This window comes from Saccopteryx bilineata, chromosome 9, assembly GCF_036850765.1.
Source record: "Saccopteryx bilineata isolate mSacBil1 chromosome 9, mSacBil1_pri_phased_curated, whole genome shotgun sequence".
NCBI lineage: Eukaryota > Metazoa > Chordata > Mammalia > Chiroptera > Emballonuridae > Saccopteryx > Saccopteryx bilineata.
The window spans coordinates 47,434,595-47,454,512 of NC_089498.1; the positions used below are offsets into that span (position 1 = coordinate 47,434,595).

The 19,918-nt window shown below is 42.0% G+C and overlaps 2 protein-coding genes across 2 annotated transcripts in view; both read right to left on the reverse strand.

Moving 5' to 3' along the window:
* Window positions 1-19,918, reverse strand: part of TGFB1 (transforming growth factor beta 1) — a 391,513-nt gene that overhangs the window by 11,069 nt on the left and 360,526 nt on the right. The gene's annotated exons all lie outside the window — the stretch shown is intronic.
* Window positions 4,167-5,192, reverse strand: LOC136312938 (transforming growth factor beta-1 proprotein-like). Its single transcript, XM_066242941.1, has 2 exons — window positions 4,846-5,192; window positions 4,167-4,351 (listed from the first exon to the last, which is right to left on the reverse strand). Exons 1-2 carry the CDS (start codon window positions 5,059-5,061, stop codon window positions 4,193-4,195), a joined length of 375 nt encoding a protein of 124 aa, XP_066099038.1. The 5' UTR covers window positions 5,062-5,192; the 3' UTR covers window positions 4,167-4,192.

Here is a 19,918-nt window from a genome sequence, read left to right on the forward strand (position 1 = left end):
CAGAGGAGAGATGTTTGTCTCTGGTACTTGAGCTTATTCCGTCAGGTGAGTGCGTTCATATTACAGGCATCGACCCCTGGTGCTCATTTTACACCACTCATCATTCGGTCATTAAATTTGTGATAGGTCCTGGCCTGATAATGCGGTTGGTTAGAGCATTGTTCCGATATGCCAAGGTTTCAGGTTCAATCCCAGTCAGTGCACATACAAGAAGCAACCAATGAATGCATAAATACACGGAACAAACCCGTGTTTTTCTCCTTTTCTCTCTAAAACAATTTTTTAAAATTAAATTTGTGATATACTTTGCCATACATAAATTTATTTTTTTAAGTGATGAGAGACACAGCAATTGAGTAAGAATGAGGGTGAGGCAGATGGTGGAAACAGGAGTGACTGTAGCTGAGACGGAGGTGGAGCCAGAACCAGTCAAGAGGGATGGAGAGACTCATCCCCTAGGTCACGGCCTCAGAGCAGCTGAGACCTGGAGGTGGCCGAGTGGCCTGTCCCTCGCTCCCGCTCCCATGCCTGGTGTTGGGGTGGGTGGAGAGGCTGAGTCAGGGAGGGGGGAGCCCTTCCATGTGTATCCGGTCCCCACCCCTCAGTCTCCTGTCTGTCCTGGCCCCTGCTGGCTGCCACCCCCACCCTCACGTCTGACACCTCTGTGTGTCCTGCCAAAGCTGACAACCAGCTCCCTCCACCACCTGCCTGCTCTGCCCTCTGTCCTGCTTTCTCTTTCCTCCGTCTCCCGCCCTCCTCAGTCACCCTTCCTTTCTGTCTCTGCACCTCTCTGGTTGTCACCGTCTCCCCTCAGTCCCTTCTCTTCCTCCTTGTTCTTCCTGGGCCTCTGCCTCTCTCCCTGGTCATTCCCTGCATCTCAGGCCTGAGCTTCCGTCAGTCTCATGATCCCCTCTCCCCCCTGCTCTTCTGTCAGGGCCTCCCTCTGTCACTCCTGCACCTCTTTGCCCTCATTTTTTCCTATGCCCCTCCCAGCGGTCTCAGCCAGCCCCCCTCGCCCCATCTCAGTCTCTGTCCACCCTTCTCTGGCTCCTAAACCCTGGGAAGCCTAGAGAGATTGTGCAGGTGAAAGTTTCATTGGTGGTCCCTGGGATCCCAGAATCAGGGGTTGCCCCCGGCCAGAAGGAAGAGTCTGTGCTGTGGCCTGTTCACCCTCCCCAGCTGGCCCCCAGGCAAGGACAGAGGAAACACTGCCACAGGCATCCTGGGATATTTATACCAAGAGCAGGGCATGTGTCCAGTGCCCACCGCAGCCCCTGCCCTGCTCACCACAGCCAGCTTCAAGCCAGTGTGGCACCAGCTGGCAAGGGGACACACCACAGATGTGGCCTCTACTCAGCACGGAGGCCACCAGGTATGCTGCCCTGGATACCAGAGCTTTACTGAGGACATATGATGTCCCCTTCCCTTGGAAACACCAGAACAAAGTGCTATGAACACGAACACACATACACACCACAGAGAACTAGAAATGCTCTTGAATGTGATGTAAAATGGAAACCCACCCAACTGTTCACACACTGAAGCCAGCAGCCCACACGTGGGGACACAATACAGATGCCACCAGCTCACACACACTGGGAGTGTTGTAATCAGCTTGTTCCACAGAGACACCAGTTACAGAAAATTTTCAAAGAGGTTTGTCCAGTCAGTGGCACATGGAGCATAATCCCATATCATGCAGCCATCAACAGTTCTGAGGCTGCTTTTAAAGACAAAATCACATACTGGTTGGGGGGAAAGAAGGGGGAGCATGGTACAAGTCATTAATCTTACTAACAAGCTCATTGAATTTTGCTGTCTTGTTACAAGGTTTACCTATAGGATCTATCAAAAAGAAAAACATTTCTACACACTAAGACCATCAGATAACATAGTAGTGAGGAATGTTTTACATACCTGGCAAAGACATTCCTAAACATTCTAGGCTTGACAGCCGATCCCTGTTGCCACGATAGTGGGAAATGTTTACTTTAGGATAAGGAGAAGCTAAATGAAGTTCTTTTGCTAAGAGTGTTAGGGTTAGCTTATTAGGAAGCCTAAAGCTAGTCCCTGCATTCTTAGTTTATAAGTTTTGCATATACAAAGAATTTCAAGATGATTATTAGCATATAAAATGTTACAGAATACAGGTTTTTCATGGAAAGGGGGGGGTCCTTGTGATCCCTTTGTCTAGAGGTATATGTTACTCTCCTGACTCCTGCAGGATGGGAGGGTGAGTCAGGATTAGTGTAGGAATTTTTAATTAAGGTATGTAAACATTGTTTCCTGAAGGCTTTTAAGAAAGCAGAAGAGGAAGGGGTTTTCAGATAGGTTCCATCTTCTTTGCTCTGTCTAGCAGGTGGCACCAGTCTTTCCAGAGAACTATAGGAAGTTCTTAAACTATAACTAGCTGACTCTGTTGACCCTGCAAGCTCTTGTTTTTTCTTCCTTTTAAAACACTAATGTTAACAGTTTTGCAGTTTCTTGGCAACTTATCATAGGAGAACAACAGCACGCGTGCTGGCAACGAACTCTGAAGACACACGAACATGTTAGAATACCAGCAATGTACACACTGGTCACAAAGTAACCCAGAAACAGCTCACCCACAACTAGGAACACACACACCCTGAATACAGCTCGTGTAAGAAACAGCACTTAGAAACACTCCTTTCTTACAGACCCATAAGCATACACAGAAAACACCCACATTTCATGTCAAACTTACACTAAGGATGCACAAACTCAAAACCAAGAAGAACAGCAAAGATGTTAAGAAAAAATTTAGACAAGACATGCCAGGCATACGACCCACTTGTACACATAGACCCTCCCAAGTCACAAGTATCGGGTCACAAAGCCCAGAGAACACACCAAGTGCACACCAGGAATGCAGCAGTCACCAACACACATTGAGAATCCCCATCAACACCCAACACAGCCCATGGGCACCCAGCTGGTATATGAGAGACCCCCATTCTAGACACAAAATTTATGCCACAACACTTGAGGACAACACACACAAAAAAGTTCTGAACTCACTCAAATTAACATTAGAAACACAAGAGACCACCCTGGCCAGGTAGCTGCGCTGGTTAAGAGCATCATCCCTGATATGCAAAGGTTGTGGGTTTGATCCCCAGTCGGGGCACACACAGGAATAAAGCCATAATTTGTCTATATAGCTCTCCCTCCCTCTCTAAATTCAATATTTTTTTTCTTGTTTAAGAAAAGAAACACCAACACTCGGGAAGTCGAGATTAGGAGACAAGGACTTGCCCCTGTCTCACTCACAGACCCCTGTCACAGGCCTGTCTGGGGGAGGTGGCAGGAAAGCCTGAGCTGGCCTCCCCCAGCCCCACTTCCTGCCCTGTAGAAAACAGGCAGAGGGTCAGAATTTGCCTGCAGGCCATAGTTTGCCAAGCCCTGTTCTGCTGTGCTGTGGGGAGAATGCAGTGATCTGGTAGATTCGTACCTGGCATGGAGGATTGTTATTACGCTCTGGCCTGTGAGTGTTACCATCTGACTCAGCTCCTGACACCCTTCTCCTTGCCCCTCCCTTCCAACCACACTGGCCTTGTACCTCCCTCCCTCACCCCAATTTCATCCTCACTTCCAGGCCTTTCTTTTTGTCCTGCCAAGGACACTCCCTCATCCTCCTCCAAGCTGCCTTCAAGTTCCAAATGCCACCTCCTCTGAGAAGCCCTCCCTCCTTCCTCTCTACCTCCATCTTGCTTTCCTGTCTTCATGCCACTTACCTTGTCTGTATCTTCCCCAGAAAGTAGGTTCCTGGTGGACAGGAACTATTCCCTCAACATCTCTGGGCTTTAGCTTCCTCACCTTTAAAGTGGGTTTTATTAGAGTCCACAGTATCTCAGAGCTTTGTTACAGCGGTTAAATGAGTTAATTAACATAGGCACTTAGAACAAGGCCCAAGGTGCTCAATAAATAAATCTAGTGTTTACCACGAGTACTTGGAACATAATAAGTGCTTGGTAAGTGTCTGAGGGGCAAATGAATAGTAAAGACAGGAGGAGGCAGATGGAGCAGGAGTCCGGGAACATCGGAAGTGAGAAGCTGTCAGGCACCCAACGATACAGAGATCCCAGTCCTCTCTACACCTTTAATGGGCTGCCAGGTGGGCTTGGGTGTCCTTAAACACAGCCCGGCGAGGCGGGCGGAGGACGGGGCCTCAGCTGCACTTGCAGGAGCGCACGATCATGTTGGACAGCTGCTCCACTTTGGGTTTGCGGCCCACGTAGTACACGATGGGCAGCGGCTCCAGCGCCTGCGGCACGCAGCACGGCGCTGCCGACGCGCCCGGGTTGTGCTGGTTGTACAGAGCCAGGACCTGAGGGCAGGGGGACGGGTCAGGGCTGGGGGTCGCGGGAGAGTGCCCGCACTCCGTCAGCTGCTCCCTCTCTACGTCTCATCTCACCCGGTTAGGTCTCAATCTCTGCCTGTCCCCATTTTCCACTCTGGCTTCTATCTCAGTCTTTCTTTCTCCTCCCATATTCTCAACTCAGGCTCTGTATAGGCCTGTGCCATCCTGCTTTTTTCTCTCCCATTCTGTCTCTAGTTTCTCTTTTTCCTTCCATTTCCTCGCCTCTCCCCGCTCCAAGCTACTCCCTCCCTACAGGTTTCCCCGTATCTCTATCTCCCACCCCGCCGCGCTGCGTGTCTAACTGCGCAGATCAGGTCTCTAGCTTCGCTCTCATCTCTTTATCACTCCCTCCTGCCGTCTCTCTGTCTCTCTATATCTCCTCCTCTCCTCACACTCCGACTGTATCTCTCTCCTTCCCCTCCCTCGGCCTCTGCTACCTCCAGCCAGTGGGCCAGACTCACCTTGCTGTATTGCATGTCCAGGCTCCAAATGTAAGGGCAGGGCCCCAGGCAGAAGTTGGCATGGTAGCCCTTGGGCTCGTGGATCCATTTCCATCCCAGGTCCTTACGGAAGTCGATGTAGAGCTGCCGCACGCAGCAGTTTTTCTCCGTGGAGCTGTGGGCAGGGGGTGAGGAACCCAGATCATGAGGGTGGAGGGGCCTCGAAGGGCTGCCCATGCCCACCCTCCCCGGGATGTGTGCGTGTGTCTCCCCCTGCCTGGCTTGGTCTCCCTTGCAACCCCTGTGATAACAACAGCAGCAACAGTCATGGTCGTAGTACTGATAATCGCCAACACTGATAAAGCACTTCCTCTAGTCAAGCACTGTGCTAACAGTATCTCAATAAATAGTATCTTATGCAGTGTTCAAAACAAGCCTCTAAAAAGCCAAGTAACCATCCACAGGGGATAGCTAAATAAATCATGGCACATCCATACACTGGAACATAAAAAACATTGCAGTTCCATGTGTACTGGTATGTTCTATATGTGCAACAAATGTTTATTGAGCTATTGTGTGCTGGGCTGGGGACTACAGGGGACTTACTACAAATGTAACAGACAGAAATTCCTGCCCTCTGGAACCACATGCTAGAGACTGTCCTATCGCTTCTCTGCTCCTAACGTAGCTCCTCACCATGAACCACAAGGCACAACTGGATCTGGCTAATCTCAATTCCTCTCCATTCTCACTCTACTCCAGCCACACTAGTGTCCTCACTCTTCCTCAAACTGTCCTACCCCAGGGCCTTTGTACTTGCTGTTCCCTCTGCCTGGCTTGCTATTCCCACAGATACCTGCTCTGACTTGTTCTTCAGTTGCTTTAAGTGTATGCTCAAGTATCCTTCACTTAGGGAGCCTCACTCCTAGAACACTGCCTGACATGCAGTAGGTGTTTTATAAATAGTTAAACAAATGAATGTCATCTCTCCAGAGAATCCTTCTTGGACCATCTTATCAAAAATACCAATCTAGCCCTGGCCGGTTGGCTCAGTGGTAGAGCGTCGGCCTGGCGTGTGGGGGACCGGGGTTCGATTCCCGGCCAGGGCACATAGGAGAAGCGCCCATTTGCTTCTCCCCACCCCTCCTTCCTCTCTGTCTCTCTCTTCCCCTCCCGCAGCCAAGGCTCCATTGGAGCAAAGATGGCCCGGGCGCTGGGGATGGCTCCTTGGCCTCTGCCCCAGGCGCTAGAGTGGCTCTGGTCGCGGCAGAGCCACGCCCCAGAGGGGCAGAGCATCGCCCCCTGGTGGGCAGAGCGTCGCCCCTGGTGGGCGTGCCCGGTGGATCCCGGTGGGGCACATGCCAGAGTCTGTCTGACTGTCTCTCCCCATTTCCAGCTTCAGAAAAATAAAAAAATATATCAATCTAGGTGCTCTATAAATAGTTAAACAAATGAATGTCATCTCTTCATAGAATCCTTTCTGGACCATTTTCTCCAAAATACCAATCCAAATGACAATTCCATTCAGTGTAACAACAGCATTGCAGGTATGCAAGAAAATATGAAAATGTCTGTATTTGAAGTGGGACAAAACCCTAAAACCTGTGGAAGCTGGATGAGAGTTCATCATACATTCCTGGTTGCTTTTATATACATTTGAAAATTTTTCATAATAAAAATGAACCAGAATAGGAAAAATAGTCTCCTTTCCTCTGATTTAATTTCCTTCTTAGAACTTTCAGTCACCTGCCCTTTTGTTTATTAGAGATTGATTTGTTCATCTGTTCATTATCTCCTTTCCTCTGAGCACAGGATTTTCTGTTTTGTCCCGTGACATATCCCTAGTGCTTACAACAGTTCCTGGCACACAATAGGCACTCTGCAAATACTGGATGTATAAGTTAATTGCTCAATATGTTAGGTTTTTAAAAAGCACATTGGAGAATAGTGGTGTATAGGATGCTACCATTCTGAACTCATGATCTCTGTCCTATGTCTAGATCCAAAGGCCAGTTCTCCTGAGCTGGGGCCCAGGCTTCTCGGCAGTGTTGCTGGCTTTAGTGTGGGATCATAGACATGAATCCATGGTTGCTGGCTTGAGCCCAAAGGTCACTGGCTTGAAGCCCAAGGTTGCTGGCTTGATCCCAAGGTAAATGGCTTGAGCAATAGGTCAATCTCTTTGCTGTAGCCTCCAATCAAGGCAGATATAAGAAAACAATCACTCAACAACTAAGGAGCTACAAGAAAGAATTGATGCTTCTCATCTCTCTCTCTTCCTGTCTGTCTGTCCCCATCTGTCCATCTCTTTATCTCTCTCTCTCTCTCTCTCTCTCTCTCTCTCACACACACACACACACATACACACACACACACACACACACACACACACGGACACTTTTGTTGTTTTCATGTCTCAGCCACTGTGAATAATGCTACAATGAACATGGTGATGCATGTGTCTTTATGTAACCATGTTTTCAAGTTTCTGAGGTAGATACCCAGTACTCTGTGCCTCTTCATTGGTGACTTTAGTCCATTTACATTTAGGGTAATTAATGACATATGAGAGTTTTCTGTAGACACTTTATGTTTTGGTTTTTGTAGCTCTGCGTCTCATTTTGGTTTTCTCTTTTGTGTTTCTGTTAGTTGCTTTTGTTTGGTGGTATTCCATACTTCTTTCAATTGTTTATTTTTTTAAAAAAAGCTATATGTTTTAGTAGTGGCTTTATGTGGGTGGTTACAATTAAGTTATATAACAGAAAAAGTTTTTCATATAAACAGTCCTTGTCTTATGCATGTTTCTGCACTCCATCCTCTTTTGTTACTGCAGATCTTTATCCTTTCCCCTTTTATGTTTATGTTGTCATTGATTATCATTGTTTTTATTGTGACCTCTTGGGAGTTTTTCTTACAGTTCTGATTTGTTTTGTCCTTTGTATCTTGTTAAATAACCTCCTTGAGCCCTGGCCGGTTGGCTCAGTCAGTGGTAGAGTGTCGGCCTGGCATGCAGGAGTCCTGGGTTCGATTCCTGGTCAGGGCACACAGAAGCACTCATCTGCTTCTCCACCCCTCCCCCTCTCCTTCCTCTCTGTCTCTCTCTTCCCCTCCCGCAGCCAAGGCTCCATTGGAGCAAAGTTGGCCCAGGCGCTGAGGATGGCTCTGTGGCCTCTGCCTCAGGCGCTAGAATGGCTCTGATTGCGGCAGAGCAAGGCCCCAAGATGGGCAGAGCATTGCCCCCTGGTGGGCATGCCAGGTGGATCCCTGTCGGGCGCATGTGGAAGTCTGTCTGACTGCCTCCCCATTTCCAACTTCAGAAAAATACAAAAAAATAAAAAATAAGCTCCTTGAATATTTTGTGCAGCTGGGGTTTTTCTGGTGACAAATTCCCTTACCTTCTGTATGTCTGTAAAAGTTTTTATTTCTCTTTTATACTTGAAGGATAACTTTGTTGGATATAGTATTCTTGGTTGGCAATTCCTCTTATTCAGTACTTTGAATATTTGGGTCCACTGTCATCTGGCTTATAAAGTTTCTACTGAGAAGTCTGATGACAGCTAATGGACCTTACTTTGTATGTTATGTTTTTTTTCCCCTAACTGCCTTGAGAATTCTTTTTTTGTCATTGATTTTTGACAATTTTATTACAATGTGCCTTAAAGAAGGTCTGTTAGAGTTGAGGTAACTCATCATTCTGTTTGCTTCTTGGATCCAAGAATCTAATTCTTTCCATAGGCTTAGAAAGTTCTCATCAATTATTTGTTTGTATAAGCTCTCCATTTCCTTCTCCCTCTCTTTTTTTCCGATATACCTATTATTTTTATGTTGCTCTTTCTGATGAAGTCAGAAATTCTTGAAGAGATGTTGGGGACCGAAAAATCAACAGGGTATTTTGCAGTTTGGACAGAGGTGCTGAGAGCTGACTGTAAGCCGACAGTCTGCCCACCCCCCACCTCACCTGCCTGATTAAGTTGCAAAGGGCTGTGCTTCAGTACTTGTCCTGCCCACCCATGCTCCCTGGAAGGACTGGAAGCTAGTTACTTCTTTGTGTAAAGTTAAGATGATGGGGGGTTTTCTGCACCTGGTGGTTTTCTTGTGTTGCCTTGGAAACATGATTGATTTGTTAATGGCCCACCTCATTCAGTAAATAAAGAAGGATGTTTTCTGGGGGTGGCATACTTTTCTGGCTCAGCCAGGACAGGAGTTACTGCTGGCAAGGAACTGTGGCATCCTCCCAAAACCCATCTCATATATGTCTTTAAGTCTTTGTCTATTTCTCATTCATTTTCGTACCATTCCCACCTGAGACCTTGGAATAGACTTGTCGTGTGGGTCATGGCATAGAGATATCTTAGATTTTTAAATTTCTGAATCTCTCTCTCCTTCTCTCTGTAGCATCTCGAGTTGCTGGTTTTCAATGTCACTAGGTCTCTCCTTTATCACACCTGTTATATCAGCTAAATTTGCTACCTCAGATTTAAATTCGTATATTGAGTTTTTCATCTCTGTTTTTAAAGTTTCAATCTCTGGTGAAGAACTAATTTTGTTCATTAATTTGTCTTTTGAGATCATAAAATGCCTGTCACTGTTTTCTCACATCTCTTTGAATATTTTCAGAACTTCAATTTTGAATTCTTTATAATTTAACTCCAAGGTTTCCATGTGTTAAGATTGCTTTCTGGAAACTTTTTATTGTATTTCTGAACTATATTTCTTTTTTGTGTAGACATGGTATTTGTTTACTTCTTTCTGATGGCATTTGAGAGTGGTATTGTTAAGAAATCTAAAAAAAAAACACTAAAAAAGTAAAAACATAAAATACAATAAAAATAGAAACAATTTAAAAATAATGAAAGGTAAAAAAGAAAATCCACAAACCAGAGAGAAAACCAAATATAAAAGTAAAAAGCACACCGAAAAATATGAATAAAAATATTAAAATTAATTAAAATAAAATTGAAAGAAGAAAAAGGAAAAAAGTAATAGGAAAAAAGAAAAAAAGATTTCAAAAAAGATTTCAGTTTTGAGAGGTTTTTCTGTTTTCGTCTAGTAGTTGGCACTGCATTACACATTTCAGCTCTGTTAAATTCCTGGATTGACCTTCACTGAGATTTTATAGTCCCAATGATGTAGGTGAGGCTGCAGTAGAATTGGTGGGTGAGATGTGTTTTAAGGACTTTATGGCTTTAATAATGGTGATCTTAGGCCTTTGGTGCTCCTCCTCACATCTAGACAGACCAGATACTAGACACAGGCACCTCTATGGGTCTGGAGAGTTAGCTGTGGTGGAAGTCTCTGCCACTCTTCATACCTGTGAGTTGAGGGAGGTGGGATCTGGGAGGCTAGGGGTCACACTTTGGTTTTCTCTGTCTCTTTGTCAAGTGTGCACTGTGGGAAGACAGCAGGGCCACTGGTCATGACCTCTAATTCTGCCACCACTTTAGTTTAGTATTCTCCCTTCTGCCCCTCAATCTCATGGCTCCTTCTGGAAAAATAAGACCTAGTCACTTCAGGCTTCTCACCTCTCTGAGCTCCTGCAGACAAAACCCAGATAGTTTAAGCTTCCCTCCTCTCTAGAGCCCTGGAAGAAAAATACCAATCACTCAGGGTTCTCTCCTGTAAGAGACCCAGCAGACTAAAACCCAGATAGTATGGGCCTCCTCTCCAGAGCTAACTGCGAATCATCTTATTTTCCATTCCCCTTCTCAACCCTTCTCATCTTTAGTCCATTTGGTTCAAGGATCTTTCAGGTAAGCCTGCGAGTCCATCTGGATTTGCTTCACTGTATTATAGCTATACAATTCATTGTATATTTCTTCCTTTTAGCTGAGAGGTGGGGAGATAGGCAGAATCTTGCACATGCTGTGCCCAACCTGGATACACTCAGAAACCATATCTGGGGCCAATGCTTGAGTACAGAGCTATTTTTAGCACCTGAAGCTGACACTCAAACCAACCAAACTATCCTCAGTACCTAGGGCCACATTCAAACTAATTGAACCACTGACTGTGCAAGGGGAAGATGGAGAAAAGGAGAAAAGGAAGGGGGAGAGAAGCAAATGGTCATTTCTCCTGTGTGCCCTTACCAAGAATCAAACCTGGAATATCCATATGCCTGGTGATATTCTATCTACTGAGACACTAGTAAGGGCCACAATTTGTTGAAATTTTATGGGACGAGATCAAGAGTTTCTCTCATGCCACCATTATTCTGACATAATCTAAAATCTTTTTTTAAACTTCATTTTCTTTAATTTTATATTTTTATTCTTATTTTTTGAATGTATTGTTTGCTTTAGATTATTTTAGGGGAAATTTTATTTCTTTGTGCATTTTTATTTTACTTTTAATTATTTTAAAGTTTTTATTGTATTTCAATTTTTTAGTTTTTTTGTTAGATCTTTTAAAATACCCCACCCATACGCCATCAAGAAAGAAGAAATTGAAGCCATGGTTACATAAGAAAGCAACATAGTTCAGAAAGAAAAAGAAAAATCCACAGAAAGCAATATTAGTCACATAAAAACTTTAGAGTTAAATGATAAAGAATTCAAAATTAAAGTTATGAAAATATGGCCTAGCGTGCGGAGGACCCGGGTTTGATTCCCGGCCAGGGCACACAGGAGAAGCACCCATTTGCTTCTCCACCCCTCCGCCATGCTTTCCTCTCTGTCTCTCTCTTCCCCTCCCGCAGCCAAGGCTCCATTGGAGCAAAAATGGCCCGGGCGCTGGGGATGGCTCCTTGGCCTCTGCCCCAGGCGCTAGAGTGGCTCTGGTCGCAACATGGCGATGCCCAGGATGGGCAGAGCATCGCCCCCTGCTGGGCAGAGTGTCGCCCCATGGTGGGCGTGCCGGGTGGATCCCGGTCGGGCGCATGCGGGAGTCTGTCTGACTGTCTCTCCCTATTTCCAGCTTCAGGAAAAAAAAATGAAAAAAAAAGTTATGAAAATATTCAATAAAATGTAGAAAGTGCTAATAGGCAATTTAATGAGCTCAAACACAAATTAATGAACAAAATGAATACTTTAGCTAATAGAACAGGTCAGATAGAAGAGAGATTCAGAGACATCAAAGAAAGGCAACCAGAGATGCTAGAGAGAAGAAAAGAGATACTCATGAATTTAAAAATTATATAGAACTACAAGAATTGTCTGACTCTATCAGAGAAAGCAATATAAGAATAATGGGTATATCAGAAGAAGAAGAAGAGAGAGAAGGGAATGAAAAGCTTATTCAAACAAACAATTGATAAGAATTTTCTGTTCAACCCTAACAGATGTACTCCAAGGCACATCATAATAAAATTTTCAAAAATTGATGACAGATAAAATTCTTAAGGCAGTTAGGGAAAAGAAAAACATAACTTATAAAGTAAAGCCCATAAGTTTATCTCAGATCTCTCAGCAGAAACTACAAGTTAGAAGAGAGTAAACCCAAACATTCAAAGTACTGAAAGAGAGGAATTGCCAGCCAAGAACACTATATCCATCAAAGTTATCCTTCAAATATGAAGGAGAAATAAAAACTTTTGTAGACATAATAAAGCTAAGATAATTTATCTCCAGAAAATCCCCACTGCAGGAAATATTCAAGGGAGTTATTCAACCAGACACAAAGAACAAAACAAATCAAAACTACAAGTAGCCTGACCAGGTGGTGGTGCAGTGGATAGAGCGTCGGACTGGGACGCGGAAGACCCAGGTTCAAGACCTCGAGGTCACCAGCTTGAGCGCAGGCCTATCTGGTTTGAGCAAGGCTCACCAGTTTGAGCCCAAGGTTGCTGGTTCAAGCAAGGAGTCACTTGGTCTGCTGTAGCCCCCCAGTCAAGGCACATATGAGAAAACAATCAATGAACAACTATGGTACTGCAACAAAGAATTGATGCTTCTCATCTCTCTCCCTTCCTGTCTGTCCCTATCTGTCCTTCTGTCTGACTCTGTAACACACACACACACACACACAAAAAACCACAAGTAAAATCTCCAATAAGGTCACAATAAAAACAAGGATAATCTGTGACAACAATAACATAAAAGCAGAGAGGATAAAGGTATGCAATAGCAAAGGAGAATGAAGTGCAGAAGCACATGTAAGACAAAGGTCTTTTGTATATGAAGGCTTTTTTCTTAATAATCACCCACAAAAAGTCACTAATGCAACACATAGCTTAAAAAAAGAAATAAACAGAGGAAAGAAACATTAAATACCACCAAACAAAAACAACTGACAGAAACACAAAAGAGAAGAAACAAAGGAGACACAGAACTACCAGAAAACAAAATATAAAATGACTATAGGAAACCTTCAAGCATGAATAATTACCCTAAATGTAAATGAAATGAACTCACCAAAAGAGAAGCACAGAGTAGCAGATTGGATCAAACAGCTAAACCCAACCATATGCTGCCTTCAAGAGATTCATCTAAGCTTCAAGCACAAAAGTAGACTCAAAGTGAAAGACTGGAAAACAATTCTCCAAGAAAATAATACCCAAAGAAGAGTAGGTGTGGCCATACTAATATATGACAATGCTGACTTCAAGATAACTGTAAAAAGAGACAAAGATGGACATTTTATAATTATAAAGGGGACACTATATCAGAAGACGTAACACTTCTTAATATATATGCACCAAATCAGGAAGCAACAAATATATATAAGACATCTACTAACTGATCTAAAAATAGAAGCTGACAAAAACATAATCATACTTAGAGATCTCAACACACCATTGATATTTTTAGATATATCATCACAGCAAAAAAAAAAATCAATAAATATCGACCTTACATGACACACTAGATCAAATGGACATAATAGACATCTATAGGACATTTTATCCTAGAACATCAGATTATACATTTTTTCCAGTTGCATGGAACATTCTGAAGAATAAACCATATGTTGGACCATGAAACTAACCTCAATAGCCTAACCAGGTGGTGGTACAGTAAATAGACTTGGGAAGCTGAGGACTTTGCTTTGAAATCCTGAGGTTACCAGCTTGAATGCAGGCTCATCAGCTTGAGCTCAGGGTCACCGCTTGAATGAGGGATCATAGACATGACCCCATGGTCACTAGTTTGAGCCCAGAGGTCACTAGCTCAAAGCACCAGATTTCTGGATTGTACCCAGGGTTGCTGGCTTGAGCACTGGGTCACTGGCTGTGCTGTAGCTTTCAGTTCAAGCACATATGAGAAGCAATTAATGAACAACAAAAGTATCACAACTACAAATTGATGCTTCCCATTTCTCTTCATTCTCACTGTCTCTCTCTCCCTCTCTTTTTCTCTTTCTCTCACTAAACAAACAAATGAACCAACAAACAACAACAAAAACTAACTTCAACAAATTCTAAAAGATTAAAATTACACTAAGCCTATTCTCTGATCATAAGTTTAAAATTTGAATTCAACTCTAAAACAAAGTAAAGAAATGACTTTTAAAAAATGACTAAGTAAAATAATAAAAGCAGAGATCAAAAGATATATACAGACAAATTAAAATGACTATATATATCAAATTTTCTGGGATGTAGTGAAAGCAATAATAAGAGGGAAGTTTATATCATTACAAGCTTATATTAAGAAACAAGAGAAATACCAAGTAAACAACCTAGCATCACACCTTAAGGAACTAGAGAAAGAAGAACAAAGGCAGCCCAAAGTCAGCAGAAGAAAGGAAATAGTAAAATTAAAGCAGAACTCAACAAAATGGAGAACAAAAAACTATAGAAAAATTAATATAATAAAAAAGAGCTAATTCTTTGAAAAGATTAATAAAATCAACAAACTACTGGCTAGACTCACTATGGAAAAAATTGGAAGGATTCATAAACAAAATCCAAAATGAAGGAGGAGAAATTACCACAGACATCATATATATACAAAAGATTATAGTAGAATATTATGAAATACTACATACCACCAATTCAACAACCTCGAGGAAGTGGATAAATTCCTAGAACTATACAATCTTCCTAGACTGAGTCATGAAGAATTAGAAAATGTAAATAGACTTATAACCAGGGAGAAAATACAAACAACTATCAAAAAATTCCCCCCAAACAAAAGTCCAAGATGAGATGGCTACACTAATGAGTTCTATCAAACATTGAAAGAAGATTTGGTACCTATCCTTCTCAAAGTCTCACCAAAAATAGAAGAAACAATACTCCTCAACACACTTTATGAAACTAACATAATCCTCATACTAAAATCTGAAAGAAAACTACAGACCAATACCTCTAATGAATACAGATGCAAAAATCCTAAACAAAATTGTAGCAAATCCAACACATTAAAAAATAATATGTTGGCCTGACCTGTGGTGGTGCAATAGATCAAGAGTCAACCTGGAATGCTGAGGTCGCTGGTTCAAAACCCTGGGCTTACCTGGTCAAGGCACATATGGGAGTTGATGCTTCCTGCTCCTCCCCCTTCTCTCTCTCTCTCTCTCTCTCTCTCTCTCCCCCCCCTCTGTCTCTTTCTAAAATGAATAAATAAATAAAAATAATTTAAAAATACTTTATGGTCAAGTGGGATTCATTCCATGAGCACAAGGATGGTTCAACATATGGAAACCTATCAATATACTAACCACATCAACAAAACAAAGAACAAACTTTATATGAGCCTATCTATAGAGGCAGAAAAGGCATTTGATAAGATATGACATCCCTTTATATTTAAAACACTCAATAAAATGGAAATAGAAGGAACATATCTCAACACAATAAAGGCCATCTATGACGAACCATCACCTAATATCATACTAAATAATGAAAAACTGAAGGCTTTTTCTCTAACATCAGGAAAAAGAAAAGGTTGCCCACTCTCTTCACTCTTATTCAACATAGTTCTGGAAGTTTTAGCTAGAACAATCGGTCAAGAAAAAAAAGTAAAACGCATCCATATCAGGAAAGAAAATGTAAAGGTATCACTTTTTACAGATGAAATGATCCTATGTATAGAAAACCCCAAAGACTTCACTCAAAAATTGTTAGAAATAATAAACCAATAGAGTAAAGTCACAGCATACAAAATCAATATACAAAAGTCCATGGCTTTTTTATACACCGATGATAAAACATCAGAAAATAAACTTAAACAATTCCTTTTTACAATTGCAACAAAAACAACAACAAAAAATACCTAAGAATAAACTTAACAAAGGATGTGAAGGACATGTATACTGAAAACTAAAAAACACTACTGAAAAAAGTTGAAAAAGACACAATGAAATTGAAATATATTTCATGTTCATGGATTAGAAGAATCAACATAGTAAAAATAATTATATTACCCAAAGAAATACACAAATGTAAGGCAATCCTTATCAAAATCCCAATGTCATTTTATAAAGAAATAGAACAAAAAATTACCAGGTTTTTATAAAACCATAAAAAACCCTAAATAGCAAAAACAATCCAGAGGGAAATCAATAAAGCCAGAGGTATCACACTACCTGACTTCAAATTATACTATAGAGCTGCGGTAATCAAAACAGCATGATACTGGCAGAAAAGCAGACATACAGACCAATGGAAGAGAACAGAGAACCCAGAAATAAAACTACATGTATATGGACAAATCATCTTCATTAAAGGAGCCAAAAACACACAATGGAGAAAAGAAAGCCTCTTCAAGAAATGGTGCTGAGAAAATTGGGAAGCCATATGCAAAAGAATGAAACTTGACTATAGTTTGTCCTTCTGCACAAAAATTAATTTAAAATGTTTCAAAGACCTAATTATGAGATCTGAAGCAATAAATTACATAGCAGAAAACATAGGTTCTAAACTCATGGACCTTGACTGTAGAAAATAATTCATGAATTTGACCCAAAAGGCAAGAAAAATTAAAGGCAAAAATAAATAAATGGGACTACGTCAAACTAAAAAGCTTCTGCACAACAAAAAAAATTGACAACAAAACAGATAGCTTCTAATAAAGACTTAATATCCAAAATATATATTTAAAAAAACTCACCAAGCTCACAATCCAATTTTAAAAATGTGGAGAGGATCTGAATAGACACTTTCCTCAAGAGGACATACAAATGAGCAACAGACATGAAAAAATACTCATCTTTACTACCTATTAGAGAAATGCAAATCAAAACTACGAGATATTACCTCACACCTGTTAGATTAGCTATTATCAGCAAGACAGGTAATAACAAGGGTTGGAGAGGCTGTGGAGAAAAGAGAAGTCTCATTCATTGCTGTTGGGAATGCAAACTAGTACAACCATTATGGAAGAAAGTATGGTGGTTTCTCAAAAAATTAAGAATAAAACTACCATATGACCCAGCAATTCCTCTACTGGATATCTACCCCCAAAACTAGAAAACATTGGTACATAAAAACACATACACCTCCATGTTCATCACAGCATTATTTACAGTGGCCAAGACATGAAAAGAACCAAAGTATCCCTCAATAGAGGATTGGGTAAAGAAGACATGGTACATATATACAATGGGATACTACTCAGCCGTAAGAAATAATAACATAGTGCCATTTATGACATTATACTGAGTGAAATAATTAAATCAGAAAAAGCTAAGAACTGTATGATATCACACATAGGTGGGATGTAACTGAGACTCATGGACATAGTTAAAAGTGAGGTGGTTACCAGGAGGAAGAGGATGTGGGGGAGCAGGATGGAAGATGGTGACAGAGAATGATTTCACTTTGGGTGATGGACACAAAACATAATCAACAATTCAAATTTTATAAAAATGTTTACATAAAACCTATGTACTTTTATTGATCAATATCACTCCATTAAATTTAATTTTCTAAATAAAATTTTTAAAAAATTAGTTATTAAAAAACTTCCAGCAAACAAAAATCCTGAACCAAATGGCCTTACAGGCAAATTTTAGCAAACATTCAAAGAGCTAACACCTATTCTTCTCAAAATAATTTCAAAAATTTCAACAAAGGAAAACCTTTTAACCTCTTTTTATGAAGCATGCATTGTCCTAATTCCAAAACCAGGTAAGGACATTACATAGAAAGAAAAGAAAACTATAGGCCAGTATCCCTGCTGAACATAGATGCTAAAATTCTCAACAAAATATTAGCAAACTGAATCTGACAATGCATTAAAAATATCATACACCATGAAGTATAATTTATTCCAAGGAGGCAAAACTGGTACAATATCCATAAATAGGTAACTTGATTCATCACATAAACAAAATGAAGGATAAAAATCACATGATTATATCAATAGATGCAGCAAAAGCATTTGATAAAATCCAGCACCCATTTATGATAAAAACTCAACAAAGTCTGAATAGAAGGAATATACCTCAACATAATAAAGGAAACATATGACAGACCTACAGCCAACATCATAGTCAGTTGGCAAAAACTAAAACCAATTCCTTTAAAATCAGAAACAAGACAGGAATGTTTCTTTTCCACTCATATTCAGCATAGTAATGGAAGTCCTAGCCACAGAGATAAGACAAGAAGAAGAAATAAAAGGCATCTAGCCTTACTAGATGCAGTGGATAGAGCACTGGACTGGGATGCAGAGGACCTAGTTTCAAAACCCAACATTGCTGGCTTAAGCACGGGATCACTAGGTTGAACATGGTATCATAGACATGACCTTGTGGTCACTGGCTCAAGCCCAAAGGTCACTGGCTTGAAGCCCAAGGTCACTGGCTTGAACCCAAGATTGTTGGCTTGAGCAAGGGGTCACTTGCTCTACTGTAGCCCCCCAACCCCGGTCCAGGCACATATGAGAAAGCAGTTGATGAACAACTAAGATGCTGCAAGAAAGAAATTATGCTTCCTATCTCTCTCTCTTCCTGTCCGTCTCTCTCTCTCTCTCTCTCTCTCTCTCTCTCTCTCTCTCTCTGTCACACACATACACACACACACAAACAAAACACACACACACACACACACACGGCATCTAAACTGGAAAAGAAGTAAAACTATCATTATTTGCTGATGATGTAATACTGTACATGGAAAAACCCTAAAGTCTCTGTCAAAAAGCTACTAGACCTGATAAGTCCAGCAAAGTGGCAGGATATAAAATTAATATTCAAAATCAGTGGCATTTTTTTGTGTGTGACAGAGACAGAGGACAGATAGGAACAGACAGAAAAGAAGAGAGATAAGAAGCATCAATTCTTCACTGTGGCTCCTTAGTTGTTCACTCACTGCTTTCTCATATGTGCCTTGACGGGGGGACTACAGCAGAGCAAGTGACCCCTTGGTCAAGCCAGTGAGCTTGGGTTCAAGCCAGCAACCTTGGGCTTAAAGCCAGAAACCTTTGGGCTCAAGCCAGCGACCATGGGGTCGTGTCTATGATCCCACACTCAAGCCAGCCACCCCACACACAAGCTGTTGAGCCCCTGTTCAATCCAGATGAGCCCACACTCAAGCTGCGACCTCAAGTTTCAAACCTGTGTCCTCAGTGGTAGAGCGTCGGCCTGGTGTGCAGAAGTCCCCGGTTCGATTCCCAGCCAGGGCACATAGGAGAAGTGCCCATCTGCTTCTCCACCCCTCCCCCTCTCCTTCCTCTCTGTCTCTCTCTTCCCCTCCCGCAGCGAGGCTCCATTGGAGCAAAGATGGCCCGGGCGCTGGGGATGGCTCCTTGGCCTCTGCCCCAGGCGCTAGAGTGGCTCTGGTCACAACAGAGCGATGCCCCGGAGGGGCAGAGCATCACCCCCTGGTGGGCAGAGCGTCGCCCCCTGGTGGGCGTGCCGGGTAGATCCCAGTCGGGTGCATGCGGGAGTCTGTCTGACTGTCTCTCCCCGTTTCCAGCTTGGAAAAATACAAAAAAAAAAACCTGTGTCCTTAGCATTCCAGTCAGGAATGCTCTATCCATTGTGCCACCACCTGGTCAGGGTCAGTGGCATTTTTATGCACCAATAATAAACTGCCAGAAAGAAAAACTCAAGAAAAAAATGTGATTTACTATTGTGACAAAATAATAAATAAATAAATAAATAAATAAATAAGTACCTAGGAATAAATTTAGCCAAGGAAGTAAAAGATTGGTACTCAAAAAATTATAAGACATTAAAAAAAAGAAATCAAGAAAGATACAAGCAAGTGGAA